Genomic DNA, 20,752 nt, shown 5'->3' with positions numbered 1-20,752 from the left:
CATAAATTCACCATTAATGAAAAGGGATCTGCAAATAACTCAGTAATATTAATATATCAATTCAATAAAATTAATCCAAAAAAAAAAATCAGAAAATTTCAAAACCCCAATTCTTGGCCGCTCCTGGGACCCGAGCGCCAACCGAATCCCCACCATAGATTGGCCTATCGGGCGCTGAGAGCCCGGGACCTCCCAAGAACCATTAAAGAGCTTGAAAATGACCCATTAATGGCAGTCCCCTCGAAGACGATGAACCAGGCCTGGAATTCTGGTCTTCTTTCTGGCCCTTTCTTTCTCCAACTTCTGCAACAATTATTAATTAATTAATTATTTAATTTAATTTATTTATTGCTAGCTTTTGTGAGAGTCAGAGCTTCAGAGTACAATTCCCGATGCAGCTACCTATCTAAACCCCCACACCGTACCCCCATCCACCCACCACCCCACCCTACCCCCTCCCATGAAGGAATGTGGGAAATCCCATGATTATGCACATCTTAGCCCCTAATTCTCCCCAAATTTACATAAATGCCACTCAACAGTGCTAAAGCTATTGAAGAAGAAGATGGTGACGTGGCGATTAAATTCCTCCACTGTTATATTACAGTACTATTAAAGTGGACATCACTCGCCACCCCATAAATTAAATTAAATTATATTAATTTATTTTTTTTATAAATAAAAAATTATAGATATAAAAATGTATGAAATTAAATTAAATTGAAGTCAGATCAAAGAAAAGACCTCATTTTGGTGATTTTGTGGCCATCATTAAATATTAATCAATCCACAGATTATTGCATGAAAGAAGGAGAGAGTCTTCTCTCAGTAATCATGAAGCAACAAGACAATTAAAATAAATAAATATATTATATTATTCCAAGGTTGCAATTTTTTTCCCTTCCCTTTTAATTTAATTTAATTAATTTATTTTTTTTTCACTTTTACATTTATATCAAAATTCAAATCACACCAGAAACTGAATGGTGTGTTTGTTCGTATGAAGTTAAATAATCATGACTATTGGAATTATTTAAATATGGTTGGTAAGCCGCTGAAAAATGTTAAAATATAAGAAATATTCTGTGTTTTTAGATGATTTGTTTATTTTTTTTTTTCAAATATAAAGAATTGTAAAAAAATATTTTATATTAAATTGTTGATTTTTTTTTATTAAATGAAATATATATTATATTATGTATATTATATTTTTAAAATTATATTTATGGAGAATCGTTTGTCCGTTTTTTTTTTTTTTTTTTGATTGATTGGAGTATATTTGCATTATATAAAAATTTTATTATACAATATTGTTTGAGGTAATAAATATATACACAATCCTTATTTTGTATACAAAGGAAAGGATTATATGATTAAAATGAGATGATATATTATATTTTAAATTATAAGAATATGGATACAAATTATCCTAAATTTTATAATATGACATTTTGTAAATATTATTTACTTTTTTCAAAATATAATTATGTAAAAATCAATAAGCTTGTCAATTCAATAAAATATTATCAGAAAAATATTATTTAGTGAATTATTAGTTCTAAAGTTATTTTCTTTAAAAAATCGTACATTCTAATTAATGACATGAATAGCTATTTTAATTGACTATCATATTATTATTTTCAAATATTATTTCACTCAATATATAGTACTTACCACACCCAAAAAATAAATAATAATAATAATATTAATATACTCGTCTACTAACAATGTTGCATTATTTCAACATATGGTTATGTAACAAAATATGCATTTCCATGTCTTAAAATGAAAATACATATAATAACTCTAAGAAGTAATGATAATTTATTAGTTGATAGAAGTGTGTAAAATAATTTTAATATTTTTTGTGTATAAATTAATTGTATATATAATAGTAGTATATATATATGTATTTATAATTTATGTAAAAATTTAAAATATTTTGGTATAATTGTATAATCAATTATATTTATTACATAATAGGGAATAATTTTTTTGAGTATAACAAACAAAAATAATAAAAGTATTATTGTACCTAACAACATATTAAATCAAACTATCGGTTTGATTGGTTTTGATCTAAAATTTGGATTATTTTAGTTGATTTATTTATTTTTTATTTTCTAAATCAGAGTTGAATTTTGATCTAATGTAATTTTATAAAAATATATATATTAAAATTCATATAAACCGTAAGGGATGATCTGACGGTGCAGAAGTTGGACATGTGACCTTGAGGTCATAGTTCAAAACCCCCCCCTCTCAGGTCACCTGTCATACATGGTTCTCCTAGTGTGATTTTCTGTTGGGCCTGGTTTACAGGATTTATCCAGTGCCCACTTTCTATAATGTAAGTATTGTATATGATATTTTGTACATAAAATAAATTATTAATAATATGTTTCAAAAAATGTGTGATCAATAATACCAAAATTGAGTCAAACAATTTTTGTAAGTAGACGTAGTATTTTTAATGTTTTTAGACAAACACAACTTTAGGGATGCGTTTGTTTTGTATTTGTGTTTATTTTTATTTAAATAAAGATGAACTATAATATTTCTAAGATAAAAATATATTCTTTTATAAAAGAAATATATAGTAAATATATATATATTTTTATAAAAGAATTACTTGCATTTTATTTTTATTCTTATTATTACTATGAAAAGTATTAAATATAATATTTTTAAAAATAAATAAAAAAAAAACGAAAATAAAACACAAATAAACGAATTTTATTTTAAGTTTTTTTTTTCTTTTAATAATTATTATTGATATAGGAGTACCATTTTGTTGATTTACCTTTACCACAAAATTCAAATGGCAAAATAATTTGCTACGTACTTAGGTCCACTTCTCCATGAAAAATATTGACAATAGAGTAACGTAGTCGGCAAGGGGCCCTTATTACAATACAATACATGAATACAATACAATACTCTTTTTATTATTATTATAATAATAATTATAATTATTATCATAATTATAATATTATTATTATTATCATCTACACTAAATACCTATTTCACTTATTACATATATACATATATATTTACAATAATATTTCACAAATTCATACCCCTTCCCAAATACTCCAAGCACCCAGGAGCCGAACGCCTGCGCCAATTCAGGCGCGGGGTCGGCGAGATCAACGGTCACGATCTAATCAAGAGTTGAACTCCCAGGAACTCTCAAGAAACGCTCTTCTACTACACATGCTACAAAACTTAGTCAAAGATTTCTGACAGTGAGGGACCTGTATGTAAATTTGCTGACGTTGTTCTGCCATTCCCCACGTTACTTTGATCCTATAAATATACCCCTCCATTTTCACCATAATTTTATTCCCATATCAATTTTTATTTAATCTCTTCGATTTTGTTGTTTCATCTTCTTCGTCTCTTTCGTTTTCAAGAAATTAGGGTTTTGGGGTGTCTGCATTGCGGAAATTGTTTTCTGCTAAGTATGGAGAATCCGTAAAGCTCAGGAGGGATAGCACCATGGGATCGTCGATTACGCCTCTACGCCGCCGCGGCCGCGGCGGCGAAAGGCGGCGGACCGGCCGGTTTATTCTATAGCGCTATCCATCCTGAGTTTCACGGCTTCTTTGAATACTGACGCCGGCGGACGGACGGACGGTCAAAAACGTCGTCGTTTTGGGGGAGAGTGTGAAATTAGGGTTTGGCAAGATGACGTGCATTTTTAATTATCTACGTTCGTTTTTAATTTATCAATTAGTCCTTGTACTACGTACTAATTTTTAATTAATCACTCACTCACTCAGTCACAAACACACACATATACATATATATAATATTATTTGAATAAATTAAATTAATCCACATTAGGTATTGAATGTTATTAAATAAATATTGCAGTCGTCCCACTTGACAACAACCCCACAAATTGAATGTGTGCTGTTTCTTTCATTTAATTTAATTTAATTTGCAATTGTTTTAGCATTTTTCAGTGGACAGAAAAATCTAGAAAAAATTAAATAAAAGATTGAATGAATATATAATTAATTAGTATATCTTTTACATGACTAGATATTCATATTATTGTTCCATAACTAATAATAACATTCCAAAATGGTATGGACCCAAACGACCTAACACTCACATCCCAAATCAAATAAAAAACACACACACAAAAATTCCATCTCTGATTGACTATATTTTAATTCAATCATTCACAACATTAACTATATATATAGATGCATGTGATCATCATCCATTTATGAAGAATTAAAAGAAAATCATATTTAAATATGTAAATGAATGAAAAATACTTATATCAGATATCAAGTGGGGAAGGAAGGGAAGGGAAGGGAAGGTACAAAGCATCTGCTTTATTGTAGAATCAAAGTAGTGGAGAATTGACTGATTTATACTCATACCCAAATGACTCTCAGATCAGTCTTTTCTTGCCACACCACACCATTCATAGCTTTCCATTTCTTAGCTATGTTAGGTTTATATTTTTCTTTTTCTTTCTTCTTCTTTTTTTTTTTTTTAAAAAAAATTAAAAAAATTCAGTGTATTGTGTCCATTCTTGCCATTATTGCTTTGTGTATATATATATATTTCAATTTTTCAATTTCCTCTTGTAGATGCTAAATGAAGCTTAAAAGGGAAATTTGAAAAATAAGCATATGTTATTTTTTTGGGTTAGTTTGTTGCAGTGGCAATTGTACAATTGAATAATTAATTAATTAATTTTTTTTTCTCACCTAAATATTGGGCCCAAAAAGTTGGCCCAATATTTAATTGGGCCCACAGTTTAAAGCCCATTTTGGGCTTACTCAGCTTGAATGTTCATAAAAATCTTATCTTTAAAAGGCTCCGAGAAACGTGGAGATATCTCGATTGCTCGTCTCCCGACTAGATTTTGAGCTGATCCTAGGAAAATTTGAATTGATGTTTGATTATCTGGCTTCTTTTACGTCTGAATTCTTCGTCAGTACGGTAATTGAGGTATGGTAATGGCGGGAGGTGCTCTGCGCCAGCACTGTTGTCGTTATACCTTTGCTGTTCAGGCGCATTGCTGCTTCGGCTGTTATTCATCGTCGCTCAATTTCAGCGTTTCGAATTCTCAATTTGTAAGGAAAAGTGTTCGTGGTTGCAATTCAACGCGATTCCGAGCTATCATCCCTAAATCGTCTGATAACGAACTTCCCAACAGCACCCGGGTCGCGGAGGATGAGGTTAATGGTCCGGATCCGGATCCAGGCCCGAACCCGAGTCCAGTAGCCGCGATGCTGCGTCGACTTCGGTATTTTGGGAGGGTTCTTCACAGCTATGAGTTTGTTTGTGGTGGACATTTATTGCTATGGTAATTTTGTAGGGAGGAATTGGAATTCGATGGACTTGGAATGGAGATTTTGTCGATTGCATTGCCGGCGGCTTTGGCTCTCGCAGCTGATCCGATTGCTTCGCTCATTGATTCGGGGTTTATTGGCCATTTAGGTATTTTTCACTCCTTCATCGTCTTGATTGGACATGAAAATGTTCTGTGAAGCTTCCATGGATTCAAATTTTTGTGTCGTGCTGTTTAGGATCTGTCGAACTGGCGGGAGTCGGTGTGTCCGGTGCTGTTTTCAATCTGGTTTCGAAATTATTTAATGTTCCTTTGCTCAATGTTACTACATCGTTTGTTGCTGAAGAGCAGGCGTCTCTTGCAAAGGCCATTGATGGCTATGGTAAAGCTTCTGCAGGTGTTCGTTAACCTTATCATCCTTATTGCTGTCTAACTTCATCGTTTTTCTTGTTTATGTTAAAGATTGTTTATGAAGTTGTATTTGCCTGACAGGTGAACAAGGCAAGGTTCATCTTCCATCGATATCGAATGCTCTAATGCTCGCTGCAGCCCTTGGCATCTTCGAAGCTGCTGCTCTTACAGTTGGCTCCGATCTTTTGATGAATTCGATGGGTATACCTGTTGTATGTCTTTTTTAGCTATTCAGTGAGCCTATTCAATGTAATTTTTGCATTTAGTTTACTTTGACGAATATCTTTTTCGCGAAAGTAGCATGATTGAATTGTTGCATATGCATTCTTAGGAGAATTTTCCGTTTATAGGTTGTCTCTTTTTGCTACTTATAATGCTGAAATTTCCATTATTCGACAACTTTGTCTAGCGGCGCTTCTTAATTTGTATTCAATCAATTTAGGATTCGCCAATGTACGGGCCAGCTGAGGAATTTCTTAAACTGAGGGCATTTGGTGCCCCGGCAATTGTGGTTGCACTTGCTGCGCAAGGAAGTTTCCGTGGATTCAAGGATACGAAAACACCTTTGTATGCTGTCGGCAAGTATTTTGATCCTGTTTATTTGTGAAACACTTCAGCTACTTATCTTGCTAGATTAGTAACTAGCGAACACTCGGAAAGTAGGATATTATTCCGATTTGATAATTATTGGACAAATATGGATAAAAGATTTATTTCTATGAAGAGCTAAACTTTGGTTTAATGTTCTACATTTATCTCGTAAATGACTTATTCTGATTCAAATCCATGGAGTTTACTAAAATTCATATGAATTGCTCACAATGACTACCGTTTTCTGTTATCAAGGATTCGACAAGCACTTTTATGAATTTGTTTGCAGCTAAAGCTGGAAATTAAGTATCTCTACTGATGTTTACCTGAATGTAGTCATGAATTAGTAATTAAACTTTCAATTTTTTGTTTATGCTTCTGTTCGAGTTCCACGGGTAATTTTGTTTTTTCGATCACAACCTATATCTCGTTTGGTTACAGGAGCTGGCAACTTACTTAATGTGATTCTCGATCCAATATTAATATTTTTCCTTGGATTGGGCGTTGGCGGAGCAGCCATTGCTACTGTGATTTCTGAGTACGTTGTTTATGTGGTAAAACTCATACTTTAGTTGCATTAGATACGATACGACTTGTCTTTCCTTAGTTTCCGTAAACTTCTGTGTATATCTTATCAGGTATTTGTCTGCACTAATTCTTCTATGGAAGTTGAATGACAAAGTATTGCTTGTTGAACCAAGTTTTAATGTTCCGAGAGTTGTTCAGTATCTTCAATCTGGTAAATGTCTATAAAATGTCACAGATTCATGTAATGTAACGGCTTGTTTTGATTTTTATTTGCCATTCTGCTACTAGTAAGTGTTTACAAGAAGTTGCTGGGCTGAAATTTGTCGAACTAACTTCTATATTTCATTCCTCAGGCGCCCTTCTTACAGGAAGAACCGTCGCAGTTCTTGCAACCACAACACTAGCTACGTCCGTGGCAGCGAGACAGGGCACCGTACAAATGGCAGGCCATCAAATTTGTTTCCAAGTCTGGTTGGTTTTATCGTTGCTAAACGACGCTTTAGCGCTTGCCGGCCAGGTAAATAACCAAGTTTACACACAATGTTTTGCAATTCTTTACACATTTGCTATTTGAGCTACATGTCGAGTCTCTTGAATTGTTCCAATTAACGACTACTTTTAACAGGCTCTCCTCGCAAGCGAGTACTCTCAAGGGAACTATGATCTCGCCCGTCGGGTGACATACAAAGTTCTACAGGTTTGTAACCCAATTTTTCGCAGATTTTCGGAAATTATATCTACATTTGATCAATCAATGAGAATGAAAAAAAATCAGATTGGAGTAGCAATGGGAGTAGCTCTAGCTGTTATTCTGTTCTGCGGGTTCGAAACGCTCTCCGGCTTGTTCAGCGCTGATTCGGAGGTTTTGGAGGTGGCGAGAGCTGGAACCTTGGTTAGAACATCGATACTACATTAGTAATTTCGAAGCAAAATTACTCAGTAGTTTGAAAATTTTGCACAATTATTTGTTATGAAGTTTTTAGCAAACTCTTTAATATTTTCGAGAAAATACGTGAGGTTCTTGCAAAATTTCTTAAACTACGGGTGGATTATAAACAATTTTGCCGCCGTAATCCCGACATCCATCTGATGTTCGTTGTTTTGATGTATTTATGCCGAAGTTTGTCGCTGGATCACAGCCGATGAATGCGATAGCCTTTGTTCTTGACGGGTTATATTACGGTGTTTCGGACTTTGGCTTTGCTGCATATTCCATGGTAAGTTATGTTTAATTCGATCTGATTTCTCACTTCTTCGGACATGAACAAATGTAGCCGTGTCAATGGGCAGGTTATCGTCGGACTGATATCTTCGGTGTTCCTATTAGTAACAGCGCCGTTGTTTGGTCTCGCCGGAGTGTGGGGCGGCCTGTTTCTCCTAATGACCCTGCGAGTCGTAGCCGGAATCTTGAGGTAACACTGTACATACCCGATAGACTTCTTACCCGATATACGGCGTAGCTAAGTTCTTGTTATATTCAGACTAAGCACAAGAACTGGACCATGGAGTTTCCTCCAGCCTGAACCTGGAAAGGACAACACATAAGCTCTGCATTTGCGCGATCTGGCGACGTTGGCTGCGCAGAAGCTCGCCTGATTCAGGGGCGACGATTGATCATAAACACGGTAACAAGGATGTCAAATGCACATAAGGGTCGATTCCTGGACATTAATCGCACGTGTAGTTCCAGCTGCTGATTCGTGCAGAGTTGGAGATGACAATCTGTTTACAGTAATATGTACACAACACAAGGCATTTTATGAACATAGTCATTCTAAAAGATATCGAATTTGGAATGAAGGATACGAATTCGTGCATTAGGTCGTGAGTTTTGTGTCGTGGTATAGCACGAAAAGCAAAGTTTGCCATAACCCATCACCGGAATCTACAAATTCGATGTGCCAAAACATTCAAAATCATACTGATAACAGCATCATTGTACAGTTCCATTTCATCAAAAATTCACAAGTAGCTCGTAGCAATTACTATTTGTAGGATAGTCGCGTCCTCAAGTCGCCGCATTGTAGAGCTGCAACACATGAATATACAATACACTTTATACATAACAAAAGAATCGGATATCATAGGATACAGCGAAGCCAAATCTAGAATCAAATGCACGACTAGACATGTTTTGATTGTGAAACTCAAAGCTTGTGTCCCCTCAATACGACCAATAATTAGTCCAAGAAACGGCATATTCAATTTACAGACAAGGAAAGCTGAAATAACATGTCTAAAGACACTATAAACGACACATTAGAACACTAAAGTTGAAATGAATATAAAAGGAAACCCAAAATAACAAGGCTAAAACACTATAAATGCACAAATTTGTGCCGAAAAGGCTTCAACAAGGCATGTGTAGCCATTACTAGCCAAACATGTGAATTCCTTGTGCCATAGAGTGTTCTAATCTTTCGAAAACAATGTCTTACTATGACAGCACACACAACAAACTAAGAAATAAATCTAATCGAAAATTTTATCACACAATGTTACCTTAAACACCAAAAGGATGACCTAAAAAGTTATTCCAAACCAGCAACTCTGCACCTTAACCTCATATTGTGATTCTCCTGCAGCATACACAGCAAACACAATTAAGTTAACAATTTCGAAAAGGGCGAAAAGGATCTCAAATTAGTGACATTAAACCTCAAGAACTTGATTGAGCATTCTCACCTGCTCAAGAACTTGAGCATTGGTCTGCTCCACCGATCTAGATAATCCATCAATCTTGGACAGCATTTTGTCATACAATTCTTCAAGCTCATTGGTGTAAGCTGCCTCGGATCCCATCATTTTGCTCAGCCTCGCAATTTCAAAACCCTCAGCGCTCGAATCAAGCTGATTTTGATCCTTCAGATTCCTCTTCTTATCGGCCAAACTCTCCTCTCTCTCGTCCTCAACCATGGCGTTCGAAGCCCTCAATTCACAATCCATCATCGGGAACGGCACATTGGGGCTGAACGATTCGTACTGAGACCGGAAAGACGGGCCAATGTTGACGATGTTCAAGCTCTTCGGCTCGAACACGCCGCCCTTGTACTGGAAAGCTTTGTACTCATGAGTGTGGATTTGCTGATCCTGAAACGGCGTCGTAATGAGGAGGAACAGCGACGGGGTTAGGGTTAGGGTTGAATTTTGGGGGATGTAGGCGAGGGAGGTGGAGGAGCTCAGGGAAACGGCCGTGGTGGAGTCCTTCAACGACGGACGCGGAGGAGTTCTACGGCGGGCGGAAAACCAGCCGAGGAACACGGCGGATTCGACCGCGGGAGCCGCCGGAGGAAGCGGGAGGTGAGAGGGGAGGGAGATGAAGGAAGTGATAGTTGTGAGGAGGAGAGATGCGACGGCGGTTGTGGTCGGGTGGTCGGAAAGGGGAGTGGTTGTGGAGAGGGAAACGTGGCCGTAGAGGTAGCCATGGAGGTCGCCGGCGGCGGCGGAGGAGCGGTGGAGCAGCGAGGCTAAAGTAGCCCCAGAAATCTGGATCTTGTCCGTCGGAAAACCGTCCATTTCTGCCTCCGATTCAGTTTCTGTGACTGAAATTCCCAAATTTGCAAAACAAAATCAATAAAGTAAATTGGGCCGAAATTGGGCCTAAACTTTAATCCAATATCTTCATCGAATTATATAGATTTGATCAATTGTATAATCCTCTTTTTATTATAAATGTGCATATCATTTTGTGATAAATTGAATAATAAATACTACTAATTTAACTATGTAATTATTATACAAACAAATGAAATAGTATTTTATTTTTTAACAAAATAAATAAATAACTGATCAATATTTTATTTTATAATTTTTATAAATGAGTTATCTCCTATTGTTTATTTAGAAGTTTGAATTTTGAGTTAGAGATTAAAATAATAAAATTTTTGAATTAAAATAATAAAAATTTTAAATTGAAATAACTGTGTATTATGCGATTAAATAGATATTTATATAATTTTTAATATAAAATAATAAAATAAGTATTTAATTTAATATTTTTTAAAAAAATAAATATAAAAATTTATATGATAATATAAAAATAATAAATATATATAGAGCGTGTTTGTTTAGGGGTTTGATTTTGGATTGGGATTTGAATAGTAAAAAATTTGAATTTGAATAATTGTATGATGTGATATAAATATGTATTAATGTGATGTTTTGAATGTAAAATTGATTTTTAGTATAATATAAAAAATAAAAAATATATGTTTGATTTGATATTTTTAGAGAAAAAAATTTATGTAAATAATATAAATTCACACAAATCCTTCAAATAAACACACCCATAATAATATAGGGGCATGTGTATACTTTAATTAAACGCAAAAAAAAAGAGAGGAAAAAAAAGTGATAAATGAGAATGTTCGTTTGGGAGATTTGGTTGGAATTATGAAATCATACTATTATTTTAATTTAAAATTTTTATTATTCAAATTTTAATCAGACACACAAAAATAGATATATTTGGTATTATACAATTTATGCTTTATTTTATAAACTTGAATCAAGAACAAACCATAAATGAATGAATGAATAAATAAATACAAATCTCTATCTCTCTCTCTATATATATATATATGCTTCTCCTTCTATAAACTCTTCCTCTCTCACTCACTCCTCGCCGGAATCTCGGCGAAAGAACCATCATCAGGCGCCGGCGCCGGCGCACGAACCAAATCAGGCATAATCTCCTCCAACTTACTCAACACCTGCCGAGCCTCCGGCCTCGCCGCCGGCGACGGATCCACACAATGCAGAGCCAATTTCAATGCACCAAGAGCTTCATCTCCGATCTCCGAAGCATCCTTCATCACCTCGACATCGAAAACTTCATTAGTCCACTCCTCCTTCACGATCGACGCCACCCACTCCGGCAAATCGTGGCCGTCGATCGCCTCGCTAGGCGATTTCCCCGTCAGAAGCTCCAACATGATCACCCCCAAGCTGTACACGTCGCTCTTGCTGCTCGCGTTCTTCATCTTCGAAAGCTCCGGGGCCCGGTACCCCGTCGTCCCCGCGGTCGCAACCGCGTCCGTGTTCGCCGCGCTCGTCATCAGCCTCGATAGCCCGACGTCCGCCACCTTCGGACAGTTTTGCTCGTCGAGCATCACGCTGCTCGACGTAAGATTTCCGTGACACATTTTCTCCTCATCGTGTAGATAACATAGTCCCCGCGTTATCCCGACCGCGATGCTCATTCTCGTCGCCCACGGGACTACTGTCTCCGGCCCTCGAGCTGATTTCAAGACAACATTAGTTAAAACAAGATGAGATGAGATAAGAAAATATTCACTAGATCTTTAATACTTCATTCGTCATCCAAGTAGCCGCTCGTTTGATTGTACACGAGTTTTAAAAAACTGATAAAAATAAAAATTATTTGAATGACATAGGTAGTAATACTATGTTAGATAGCTTCAGACAGATAAAAATATAAATTTTTATTTTTTAGGTAATAAATTTAAACAACCAAGGTAGTAATATATAAGATAGCTTCATCGACCACTAATTTTAAGAAAAACAAATATGAATAAAAATTTTTATTTTTCAGATAATAAATTTAATGAAAGAGATAGTATCATCTAAAATAGACGAATTTTAAGAAAAACAAATAAAAATAAATCTTTTTACTTTTTCTGTAATAATGAAAAACAAATAAAAATAATTTTTTTTTACTTTTTCTGTAATAATTTTGAATAACGAGAGAGAGAGAGAGAGAGAGAGAGAGAGAGAGAGAGAGAGAGAGAGAGAGAGAGAGAGAGAGAGAGAGAGAGAGAGAGAGAGAGAGAGAGAGAGAGAGAGAGAGAGAGAGAGAGAGAGAGAGAGAGAGAGAGAGAGAGAGAGAGAGAGAGAGAGAGAGAGAGAGAGAGAGAGGGAGAGAGAGAGAGAGAGTACCATGTAAGAAGGAAGCTAGGCTTCCATTCGGCATATGATCGTAGACGAGAAGCTTCTCGCCCTTTGGGCCGAGGTAATAAGCGCGAAGCGCAAGGATGTTTGGGTGTCGAATCTTGCCGAGGCGCGCAACCTCGGACTCGAATTCTTTCTGTCCCTTTGTAATCTTTTCCCGAAGTCTCTTGACAAGAACTTGGTTGTCGTTGTCCTCGAGCGTCGCCTTATACGCCGTTCCGTAACTGCTCTTCCCCATAATCTCCGCCGTCGCGCAAAGAAGATCGTCGGCGGTGAAAACGAATGGGCCGTCGAAATGTACTAACTTCCCGCCGGCGTCACCACCGCCGGATTCCACCTCAGCCCCCGGACTCGGCTTCGCGCCCCTGTCTGAAACCACTGTGGCGCCACCTGTCGCCTTCCCGCCGTTCCTGGCTTTTGAGCCCGCCGATCTTTTTCTGATCAGACAGCAGAGAAGCACACAACATAGGACTAATAGAATAACTAAAAGAACACCTGCTGTAATGAGAATTATGTCCTTTAAACTCAGTTTTCGACGATTACGGTTCGGTTCCTCTGACGGCTGGTTTTCCGGCACCGGAGGTGGAGAAGGACAAGGAGACGACCCGTTGAATCCACAAAGGTCGAGATTTCCGGCGAACGATGACGAATTGAATTTCTTGGCAAGAACAGGGGGGACGGCGCCGGACAAGTTATTGTAAGAAACGTCGAGAAAAGTTAGGTTCTTGAGAGTTGTAAGAGAATCGGGAATTCCTCCGGTGAGATTGTTTTCCGACAGATCGAGTGAGGTGATTCTTGTAAGATTTCCGACGGTGTCCGGAATCCGGCCGGAGAATTTATTGTTCGACAAATCGAGAGAATTCAACCTGGAAAGAGTACCAATCTCATCAGGGATCTTCCCTGTCATCTGGTTATGGCTTAACCTTAGTTCCTCAAGCATGGCGAGCTTGGTTAAAGAAGATGGAATCTCCCCCGACAGGAGATTATGATCCAAAACGATGGATCGAAGGTTGTAGGAAGTGTTCAAATGGAGATTCGGAGATTCCCAGGAATCAGGGACAGGGCCAGACAAATTATTATTCTGAAGTGCAAGAAAAAAGAGGGAATGGGATCGTGTCAGGGCGACAGGGATGGATCCCGACAGGGAATTGAAGCTCAAATTAAGCCTGAAAAGCTTCGTCGAATTCGAAAGATTGGGAGGAACAATTCCGGTGAGAATATTATTGCTTAAATCGAGGGTTTGGAGAAGAAGACAGTTACCTAGTGATGGAGGGACATTGCCTGAAAGTTTGTTGTTAAAAAGGTAGAGTCCTCGGAGATTGGGAAGGAAGCCGAGGGTCGCCGGAATGTCGCCGGAAAGTGAGTTGTCGTGGAGGCTGAGGCGGCGGAGGGATTGGAGCTGTCCGATTTTGGAGGAGATTTTTCCGGCGAGGCCTTTCCAGGGGAGAGTAATGGCGATGACTTGGCCGCCGGCGCATTTGATACCGGCCCAGCCGGAGCAGGCGCCGGCGGGGTTTGTGGTGTTCCAGGTTGTTAGAACTCCCCGGAGATCGACGAATTCGTGCTTTAGGGCCTGGAGAGATTGGTAGTCTGATTCTGTGACGATGATTCCATCCCAATGATTGTTGCAGAAGACAGTTCTTGTAATGAGGAAGAGAACTGAGATTATTAGGACATGGAAATTTTCGACCCGACAGGGCGAAGAATCCATGAACAGCCTGGTAAGGAAGGAAATTAGGGTTTTTGTGTTGGATTAATTTGAGGTGAAGAAGAAGAAGAAAAAGAAGAAGATTATTGATGAAGTGAAGTGAGTGTATTAATGGCGGATTTGTGATGTGGGAGAAGATATATGGGAGGGAGAAGGGGTGGGGGGTGGGGGGTCCATGTAAGAAGAAAATGGGGACAAATTAGGGCAGATGGAGCAACGGTTAAGTTCGACAGGCTCAACGGCTAGTTTCTTTCTGTGAATAGCTCGTGTGCGCCGCTGGACGAACCCTAACGGCTAGTTTTTTTGGGGGGGTGGTCAGGGGGGTGTCAGTATAGTCCCGTTTTCTGTCTTTGACTTTTACCAAACTAAGGGTGGTAATTAATAGATGGAAAAAATGAATAATAATGATGTGAACAATCATTAATTGGGAGTTCATTGAAAATTATAGGGTTTGTTTATACAGGTTTTTATTTATTTATTTATTGAGATTTTTAAAAATTTGAAAATTTGAAAAAATAAAACTAAAAAATTAGTATTTGATTTTATATTTTATCATAGAAAAAATGTATTTATATTATATTTTTTGAAAAATAAATAGTGTTAGCATATGAGTGAAAGTGTATTATGTAAATATATTGAAAAAATACGACGAGGGAGGCGTTCTATTTTTACATGTAACTTTTTAAATTTTTTTATGCTATATTTATTTGCAGTATTTAAAAATAATAATAATAAAGTGTCACTTTAAACATATTTTTATACAAAATATTTCCAGTTTTATTTTCAAAACTGTCGTGTTTCTTATTTGAATTGAATTTACGCATTAGAAAATTCTGATTAAAATAACATTTAATGTGACATTTTTATATATTTTTTAAAAACAAACTTCCTTATCCAAACCAATGCTCTTGCTTTTGTCATAAAGTAAAAATTTATGTTATTTTTTTGTATCTCTTATTATAAAAAATAAATAAAAAAATTATTACTTAGTTTATTAAATTTTATACTCAAAATTTAAGCACACATATTTGCATGACAAATATAGTTTTTTTCATTTTTATCTGTCCATGACAAAGTATCTATTTTTTTTTTAAGTAATTGTACTATCTATATCTAATATTACAAATACTCTTCCAATTTATAATATATTACATAAATGTCATTATCTTATTTAGTCTTTTTATTTTTATTTCTACTTCATCCTAATATAATACTAATATTTCTAAAACTCTGTGTAAAAAACAATTGAATATATAAATATGAGACAGAAGGAGTATATTTTAGCATTTAAAATCAAAATCAATATTATTCATTATAGAAAATTTTTAATAAAAAATGTATTATTTTTTTTCATAGATTATTATATTAACATACTATTTAAATACAAATTTAAATCAATATTTAATTTCAAATCACAATCAAACAAATTTTAAAAATACTCTTTATTTTTTTAAAAAAATAAAATAAAATTATAGCTTTCTTTTATACTTACAAAAATAAAAATATATAAATTATTTTATATTTTTTACTAACTAATAAATTTTAAATTTACTTATAAATAAATAAAAAGAAAAGAACACATTTAATCAACAGAAAATGAAATAAGAGTATATAAAATTTGGATAAAAAGTGAAAAGAAATAAACCTCTGTATCTAAATGGACCGTGAGCGTTTACTCCTACAACTTTATGCCCAATCATTGCTATATTCTCAGTTAAATCTATAACTGCTTCAACCTTATTTTATTTTAGATATGAAACTTTATGCCCAATCAATCATTATATGTAACCTGTCTTCTTATCTATCTGACAACATGCCACTGCTAATCATCCACCTTTTAACTCTTTTTAATTTTATTTTTATACTATTACCTTTACTTCCTGCCACTACAAAAATATGGGCTCATATAGTTTTTAAATTATTTTAAAATAATATTTGACATAATTTTTTAAAAAAGTAAATAAATAATGTATCAAAATTTTAACAGTATTATGTAAACAACGGTTAGTGTTTTGATTTTTTTTATATATATAAAATATTCTGTCGGTTTACTTTTTTTTAATGGAACATTTTTTTATAAATATCATTAAAAATATACAAATATATATATACATAGATTAATATAAAATTTAGCAGACTGATTTTAATTGTATTGGTTGAAAAGATAAAATATATATATATTGAGCATGTGGAAAACAAATTGAGCAAACAAACCCAAAGTCATATACACCGTTACTTTTATTTGTTCAAATATAAAATTTTATACTGTTCTAATTTGGTAATTGTTCTACTTACCTAATGGAATAAATACCTTTCTAATTTACAATATATTATACAAATATCATTATTTTTATATTACACTATACTAATAGGTATTTTTATTTTCTTTTTTTTTTATTATTATTATTACAATCCAATATAATTCTAATATTAAAAAATTTACTTAAAAAAAGCAAAAGGGGCACAAATTATACTATAATAAGGTATCAATAAGAAATCAAATCATGCATATATAGAATCCATATATATAAATGCAATGCTAATACAAATTTTACAACAGAAATCAGCAGAAAATCAAAGCTATGAATCCACTAAAGTATGGAGGACTATAAGAACAGAATTGCCTCGTAATACAAAGCCATTCATACCATTCAATTCTGTTTGTTTTTCTTGATCAAAGAGATGCACTATTAGAGAATATATGAAAATCAGAATAGATTCTTTGTGAATTTTCGATGACATAACGAAAAGGCATAGACGAATGATAAGCAAAGAATTGTGTATTCACTCAATTCAATTCATAGGAGAAGGAACAAATAGTACAACAAAAGGCAACTAGTATTGTGTGCATAAAAATTTCTTTTACCGGAGACCTAATTCTGTTGAAAAAAAATTAGGTAAAAATTGGCTAATCAATTACCTAAATAAATGGTGAAATACCTCATGCCCTAGCTGGAACGGCGACCGCCGGCTGCGAAGCGGTTGTTGGACCGCCGGCAAGGAACGAGAGGAAACCAAAGGCTCCGTTCTGAGGCTCTGGCTCGTCGAGAAAGAGATCTTCCGGAAGCCTAAACGCACCGTGCGTACATACAATAGCAACGCCGACCATGAGCGCGGAGACGAGGACGGTTCCGACGCTGGTGAGGAAGATGACGACGACGGTGGAGATGAGGAGGAAGAACAGCGTCTCGCGCTCGGAAAATTGGCGACCGAACAGCGTAATCGGATCGGAGGACTGGCGGAAGAAGTAGAGGAACAGCCAGGCGGCGAGGAGAGCGGCGAGGAGGACGAGGGAGAGAGGATTCGTCAGAAGCGAAATTGCGAGCACGGAGGTGATTACGGTGAGGTAATTAACGCGGAAGTAGTTGTAATTCTTCCGGATTCGGTGCGTCGCGTCGGACATGGATTCAGGTTTGGAGAAGGCGGAGCGGTCGAGAACCTCCGGCCAGGGGCGGCGGTTGGCGAAGCCGGTGCGCACGGTTTCGGAGACGCCGGTGAAGAAAGTACGGATTGCGGAGGTTTGTTGGGCGGTGGCGGTGGCGGTGGTGGCTTGAGGGGTGGAGAGCGGCAGGACGGCGGGGGGCGGGGAGGGAATGGATGCCATTGGGTGCGGTTAGGTTTTCCTCCGGTGAATGCAGTTTGTACTTTGTGCTAGTGGATAACAGCGGTAGGTTGTATAGGTTGTACGTATAAATAGGGAGCATTTTGGCTACGGTGACTGGTGGATTGCCTGCCTCTGGATGCTCCGATTTCAACGATACCTCTTTTTCTTTTATATTATTAATTGTTACTCCAAAAATATTCCACAATTAATTATAATTATTTATGCTATAGTTAAAAACTTGACAAACATTTCGATCAGATTTTTTTATTTAAATATAAATAGAGAGTTTATATTTACAAATTTGATTAAATTCTCTTCACTAATATCAAAAATTTAATTTCTTAGCATTTAATCATGTACAACAAGCCCACCCCGATATTACACCCCAGATATATCAAAGTCTTTTATTTTTTGCTCTTATAGTATGATGTAATAAATTGTTTTTAAAATCGAAAAAGAGAAAGAAAAAGTATCAAGAAAGAAAAACTTGCAAAGTTTTGGGTAAAATTTCAAATAGTTAAAGATTTGGGACTAAGAGAATATGATTATAGATTGGCTTCACAACATAAATCATTCGGCATGTTGCATTCTTTTATCATTTCAAATCAAAATTAATATTATTCACACCACCCAATTTTCAATAAAAATACACTATTTTATATCATAAAATATTATATCAAAATACTATTAAAACATAATTTCAAATCAAACAATCCATTTCAAATCAATTTTAAAGTATAAAAGTACAAAGCCATGATTATAGAAGTACTTCACATATACTTTCCAAAGGCTCCAAAAATTGATTTGATTTGATATTTTTGATTTGATATTTTTTGGGGAAAAATTTTAGATGAATAGTGGAATTTAATCCAAATCCATCAAACGAACACACCCGAATAGTATTTTAAACTTCTCACGTTATGCTAGTCTATAATCATATAACATGCTCGCCAGCTTGCAAAGAGAGGGTGACAAGGCAGAGTGGGGGTGTTACCCGGCCGAATTTATTGTAATTGAATTTTGTAAATATAGCTCGAAATTCATCGTAAAAATAGTTTCAATGATCAATATGAACTTGGAATGAAAGATCGAAGTCTAATTCATACTTTATCTCACTCATTCGCATTGTTGCAAGTAAAGTAAGAGCATAGAATTGTTAAAAACACACTAAATTAAAGAGCATTGACAATATATAACATGTCCATTGTCAGTCAGAATGCCAAATACATCACCTGAAATACAGGGAAACTTCTGCAGTGCATAAATTTGTCGAAACAGGCAGTAAATATATCAGATAAAGAGTGCATAGCTCTAGAAGGTCGATCCATTCCATCCAACCATGGAACCCTACAAAAAGGAAAAAAGATAAGGTCATAAATACGATAGAATCCTCGAGCCCGAAAATTCAAAGACAGCAAAGAAGCTATGAGATGCCAATTACAAGGTGGAGAAAAGGGACTTCAATGTTTAATAGCAAAAATGAAGAACCTCTACCCTAAATAGTGAAAGTTCCTTTACATGATTTAATGCTGGTGTAAAGCATGTAGACATTGTGCATATTCTTGGCTCTGACCGGCCTAAACAAGCAGAAGAATGCAATGAGAATATACTAGCGCGTGCTGTGACCCTTTTACCGGATAATTACAAGAATTTAAGGCATAGCTTACTTTGGTATCATAGAATTTGAGGTAGAATCGCTTTTTCAAAACAGATAGCTTTGTCTCGAGTATTTCGGCAATAGCAGCACTCAGCTTCTTGTTCACATCAGGAGTCAGACCACCAATTGAGAGAAGCTCTCCGTATGCAGCAGGCTCCTCTGTCCCTCCAAACGCCATTGGCACAGATCCTTTCAACAAAACCATCACATACTACAACCAAACAGATAAAAAAAACATGATATCAGAGCCACTTCAATCCACCAGTGGAATAACAGTTATAGCTGTTTTCCTAATCAAAAGATAACATTAGTCAAGTATACAGACGAAATGAAGAACAATTGAGTGTTCAATTGAGGATTCAATCGAGGGTTGATTGATTCCAAAACCTTAGCACAAAAACTAAAAATCCATGTCAGAATCCACATATATCCACTGTATGCACACAAACGAGTATTCAGGCACAAATAAACTTGCTCATCCTCCTAATTTTGGAGCAGTTCTCACATCGGAAAACCAAATCCACTCAAACCGCTGAATACTTCGCCTGCAGGCGCCTATCAAATTAAAAGGCGAAAAATCCAGCAACTGTTCCCACCATTCCAACGAACTACCTTTTATCACTCAACAGCACGATATTGACACCGAAAACATCAAAAGAACACCGCAAAATTGGATGTACAAAAGCAGACTCAAAAGCTTTCAAAATAACCAATCCAACTGCCGTATGAGACAAATAATTGTGTCAAAATCAGCAACGCAAACACAAATCCGATATCATCCAACAATTACAGCAGCAACGACGAAAGTAATAGATAAACAAATAAAGAAAGCAGTATAAAAAGGCGCGTACAGCCTCCGGCTTTCCGATGATCTTAGCTACAGAAGACGAAGCTTCGGAGAGGATTGCGGAGGTGTCCACTCCCTCCAGATTCACGTTGGTCGACAGGTTCAAGCACGGCATCGTTCTCGCGAAAACCTTTTTGCTTCTCTCGATTCTCCGCTCTTCAATTCAGCCTCAGATT

At 35.9% G+C, this 20,752-nt stretch overlaps 5 protein-coding genes across 7 annotated transcripts; 1 reads left to right on the top strand and 4 right to left on the bottom strand.

Annotated features, from left to right (window-relative positions):
- The first annotated feature begins 4,855 nt into the window (after window positions 1–4,855).
- Window positions 4,856–8,888, top strand: LOC127250950 (protein DETOXIFICATION 44, chloroplastic). Of its 2 annotated transcripts, none has more exons than XM_051274448.1 (13): window positions 4,856–5,275; window positions 5,348–5,469; window positions 5,559–5,702; window positions 5,813–5,943; window positions 6,174–6,309; window positions 6,764–6,860; window positions 6,961–7,061; window positions 7,204–7,367; window positions 7,476–7,547; window positions 7,626–7,742; window positions 7,972–8,067; window positions 8,141–8,262; window positions 8,332–8,888. In XM_051274448.1, exons 1-13 carry the CDS (start codon window positions 4,980–4,982, stop codon window positions 8,393–8,395), a joined length of 1,662 nt encoding a protein of 553 aa, XP_051130405.1. In that variant the 5' UTR covers window positions 4,856–4,979; the 3' UTR covers window positions 8,396–8,888. The 2 variants fall into 2 exon arrangements, with proteins under 2 accessions (XP_051130405.1, XP_051130404.1); XM_051274447.1 differs by having other exon boundaries at window positions 4,857–5,275; window positions 5,559–5,717.
- LOC127250951 (uncharacterized) lies at window positions 8,695–10,406 on the bottom strand. The gene is made up of 3 exons (XM_051274449.1): window positions 9,536–10,406; window positions 9,353–9,429; window positions 8,695–8,879 (listed from the first exon to the last, which is right to left on the bottom strand). The coding sequence occupies exons 1-2, from the start codon at window positions 10,364–10,366 to the stop codon at window positions 9,382–9,384; spliced, it is 879 nt and encodes a 292-aa protein (XP_051130406.1). The 5' UTR covers window positions 10,367–10,406; the 3' UTR covers window positions 8,695–8,879; window positions 9,353–9,381.
- Window positions 10,407–11,307: 901 nt separating this feature from the next.
- Window positions 11,308–14,581, bottom strand: LOC127250780 (probably inactive leucine-rich repeat receptor-like protein kinase IMK2). Its single transcript, XM_051274200.1, has 2 exons — window positions 12,749–14,581; window positions 11,308–12,089 (listed from the first exon to the last, which is right to left on the bottom strand). The coding sequence occupies exons 1-2, from the start codon at window positions 14,469–14,471 to the stop codon at window positions 11,461–11,463; spliced, it is 2,352 nt and encodes a 783-aa protein (XP_051130157.1). The 5' UTR covers window positions 14,472–14,581; the 3' UTR covers window positions 11,308–11,460.
- A 2,404-nt stretch (window positions 14,582–16,985) lies between these two features.
- On the bottom strand, window positions 16,986–18,188 carry LOC127250990 (PRA1 family protein B4-like). Its single transcript, XM_051274504.1, has one exon. It carries the CDS (start codon window positions 18,070–18,072, stop codon window positions 17,410–17,412), a length of 663 nt encoding a protein of 220 aa, XP_051130461.1. The 5' UTR covers window positions 18,073–18,188; the 3' UTR covers window positions 16,986–17,409.
- Window positions 18,189–19,225: 1,037 nt separating this feature from the next.
- On the bottom strand, window positions 19,226–20,752 carry LOC127251167 (uncharacterized). 2 transcript variants are annotated; one of them, XM_051274772.1, is made up of 4 exons: window positions 20,581–20,752; window positions 19,740–19,940; window positions 19,591–19,649; window positions 19,226–19,419 (listed from the first exon to the last, which is right to left on the bottom strand). In XM_051274772.1, the coding sequence occupies exons 1-3, from the start codon at window positions 20,689–20,691 to the stop codon at window positions 19,596–19,598; spliced, it is 366 nt and encodes a 121-aa protein (XP_051130729.1). In that variant the 5' UTR covers window positions 20,692–20,752; the 3' UTR covers window positions 19,226–19,419; window positions 19,591–19,595. The 2 variants fall into 2 exon arrangements, with proteins under 2 accessions (XP_051130729.1, XP_051130730.1); XM_051274773.1 differs by lacking the exon at window positions 19,591–19,649 and having other exon boundaries at window positions 20,581–20,750.

This window comes from Andrographis paniculata, unplaced genomic scaffold (genome assembly GCF_009805555.1).
Source record: "Andrographis paniculata isolate CXL003 unplaced genomic scaffold, ASM980555v1 Contig38END, whole genome shotgun sequence".
In the NCBI taxonomy this organism is placed as follows: Eukaryota; Viridiplantae; Streptophyta; class Magnoliopsida; order Lamiales; family Acanthaceae; genus Andrographis; species Andrographis paniculata.
The sequence above is the reverse complement of the archived record's forward strand: the minus strand, read 5'-3'. Positions and strand labels throughout refer to the sequence as shown.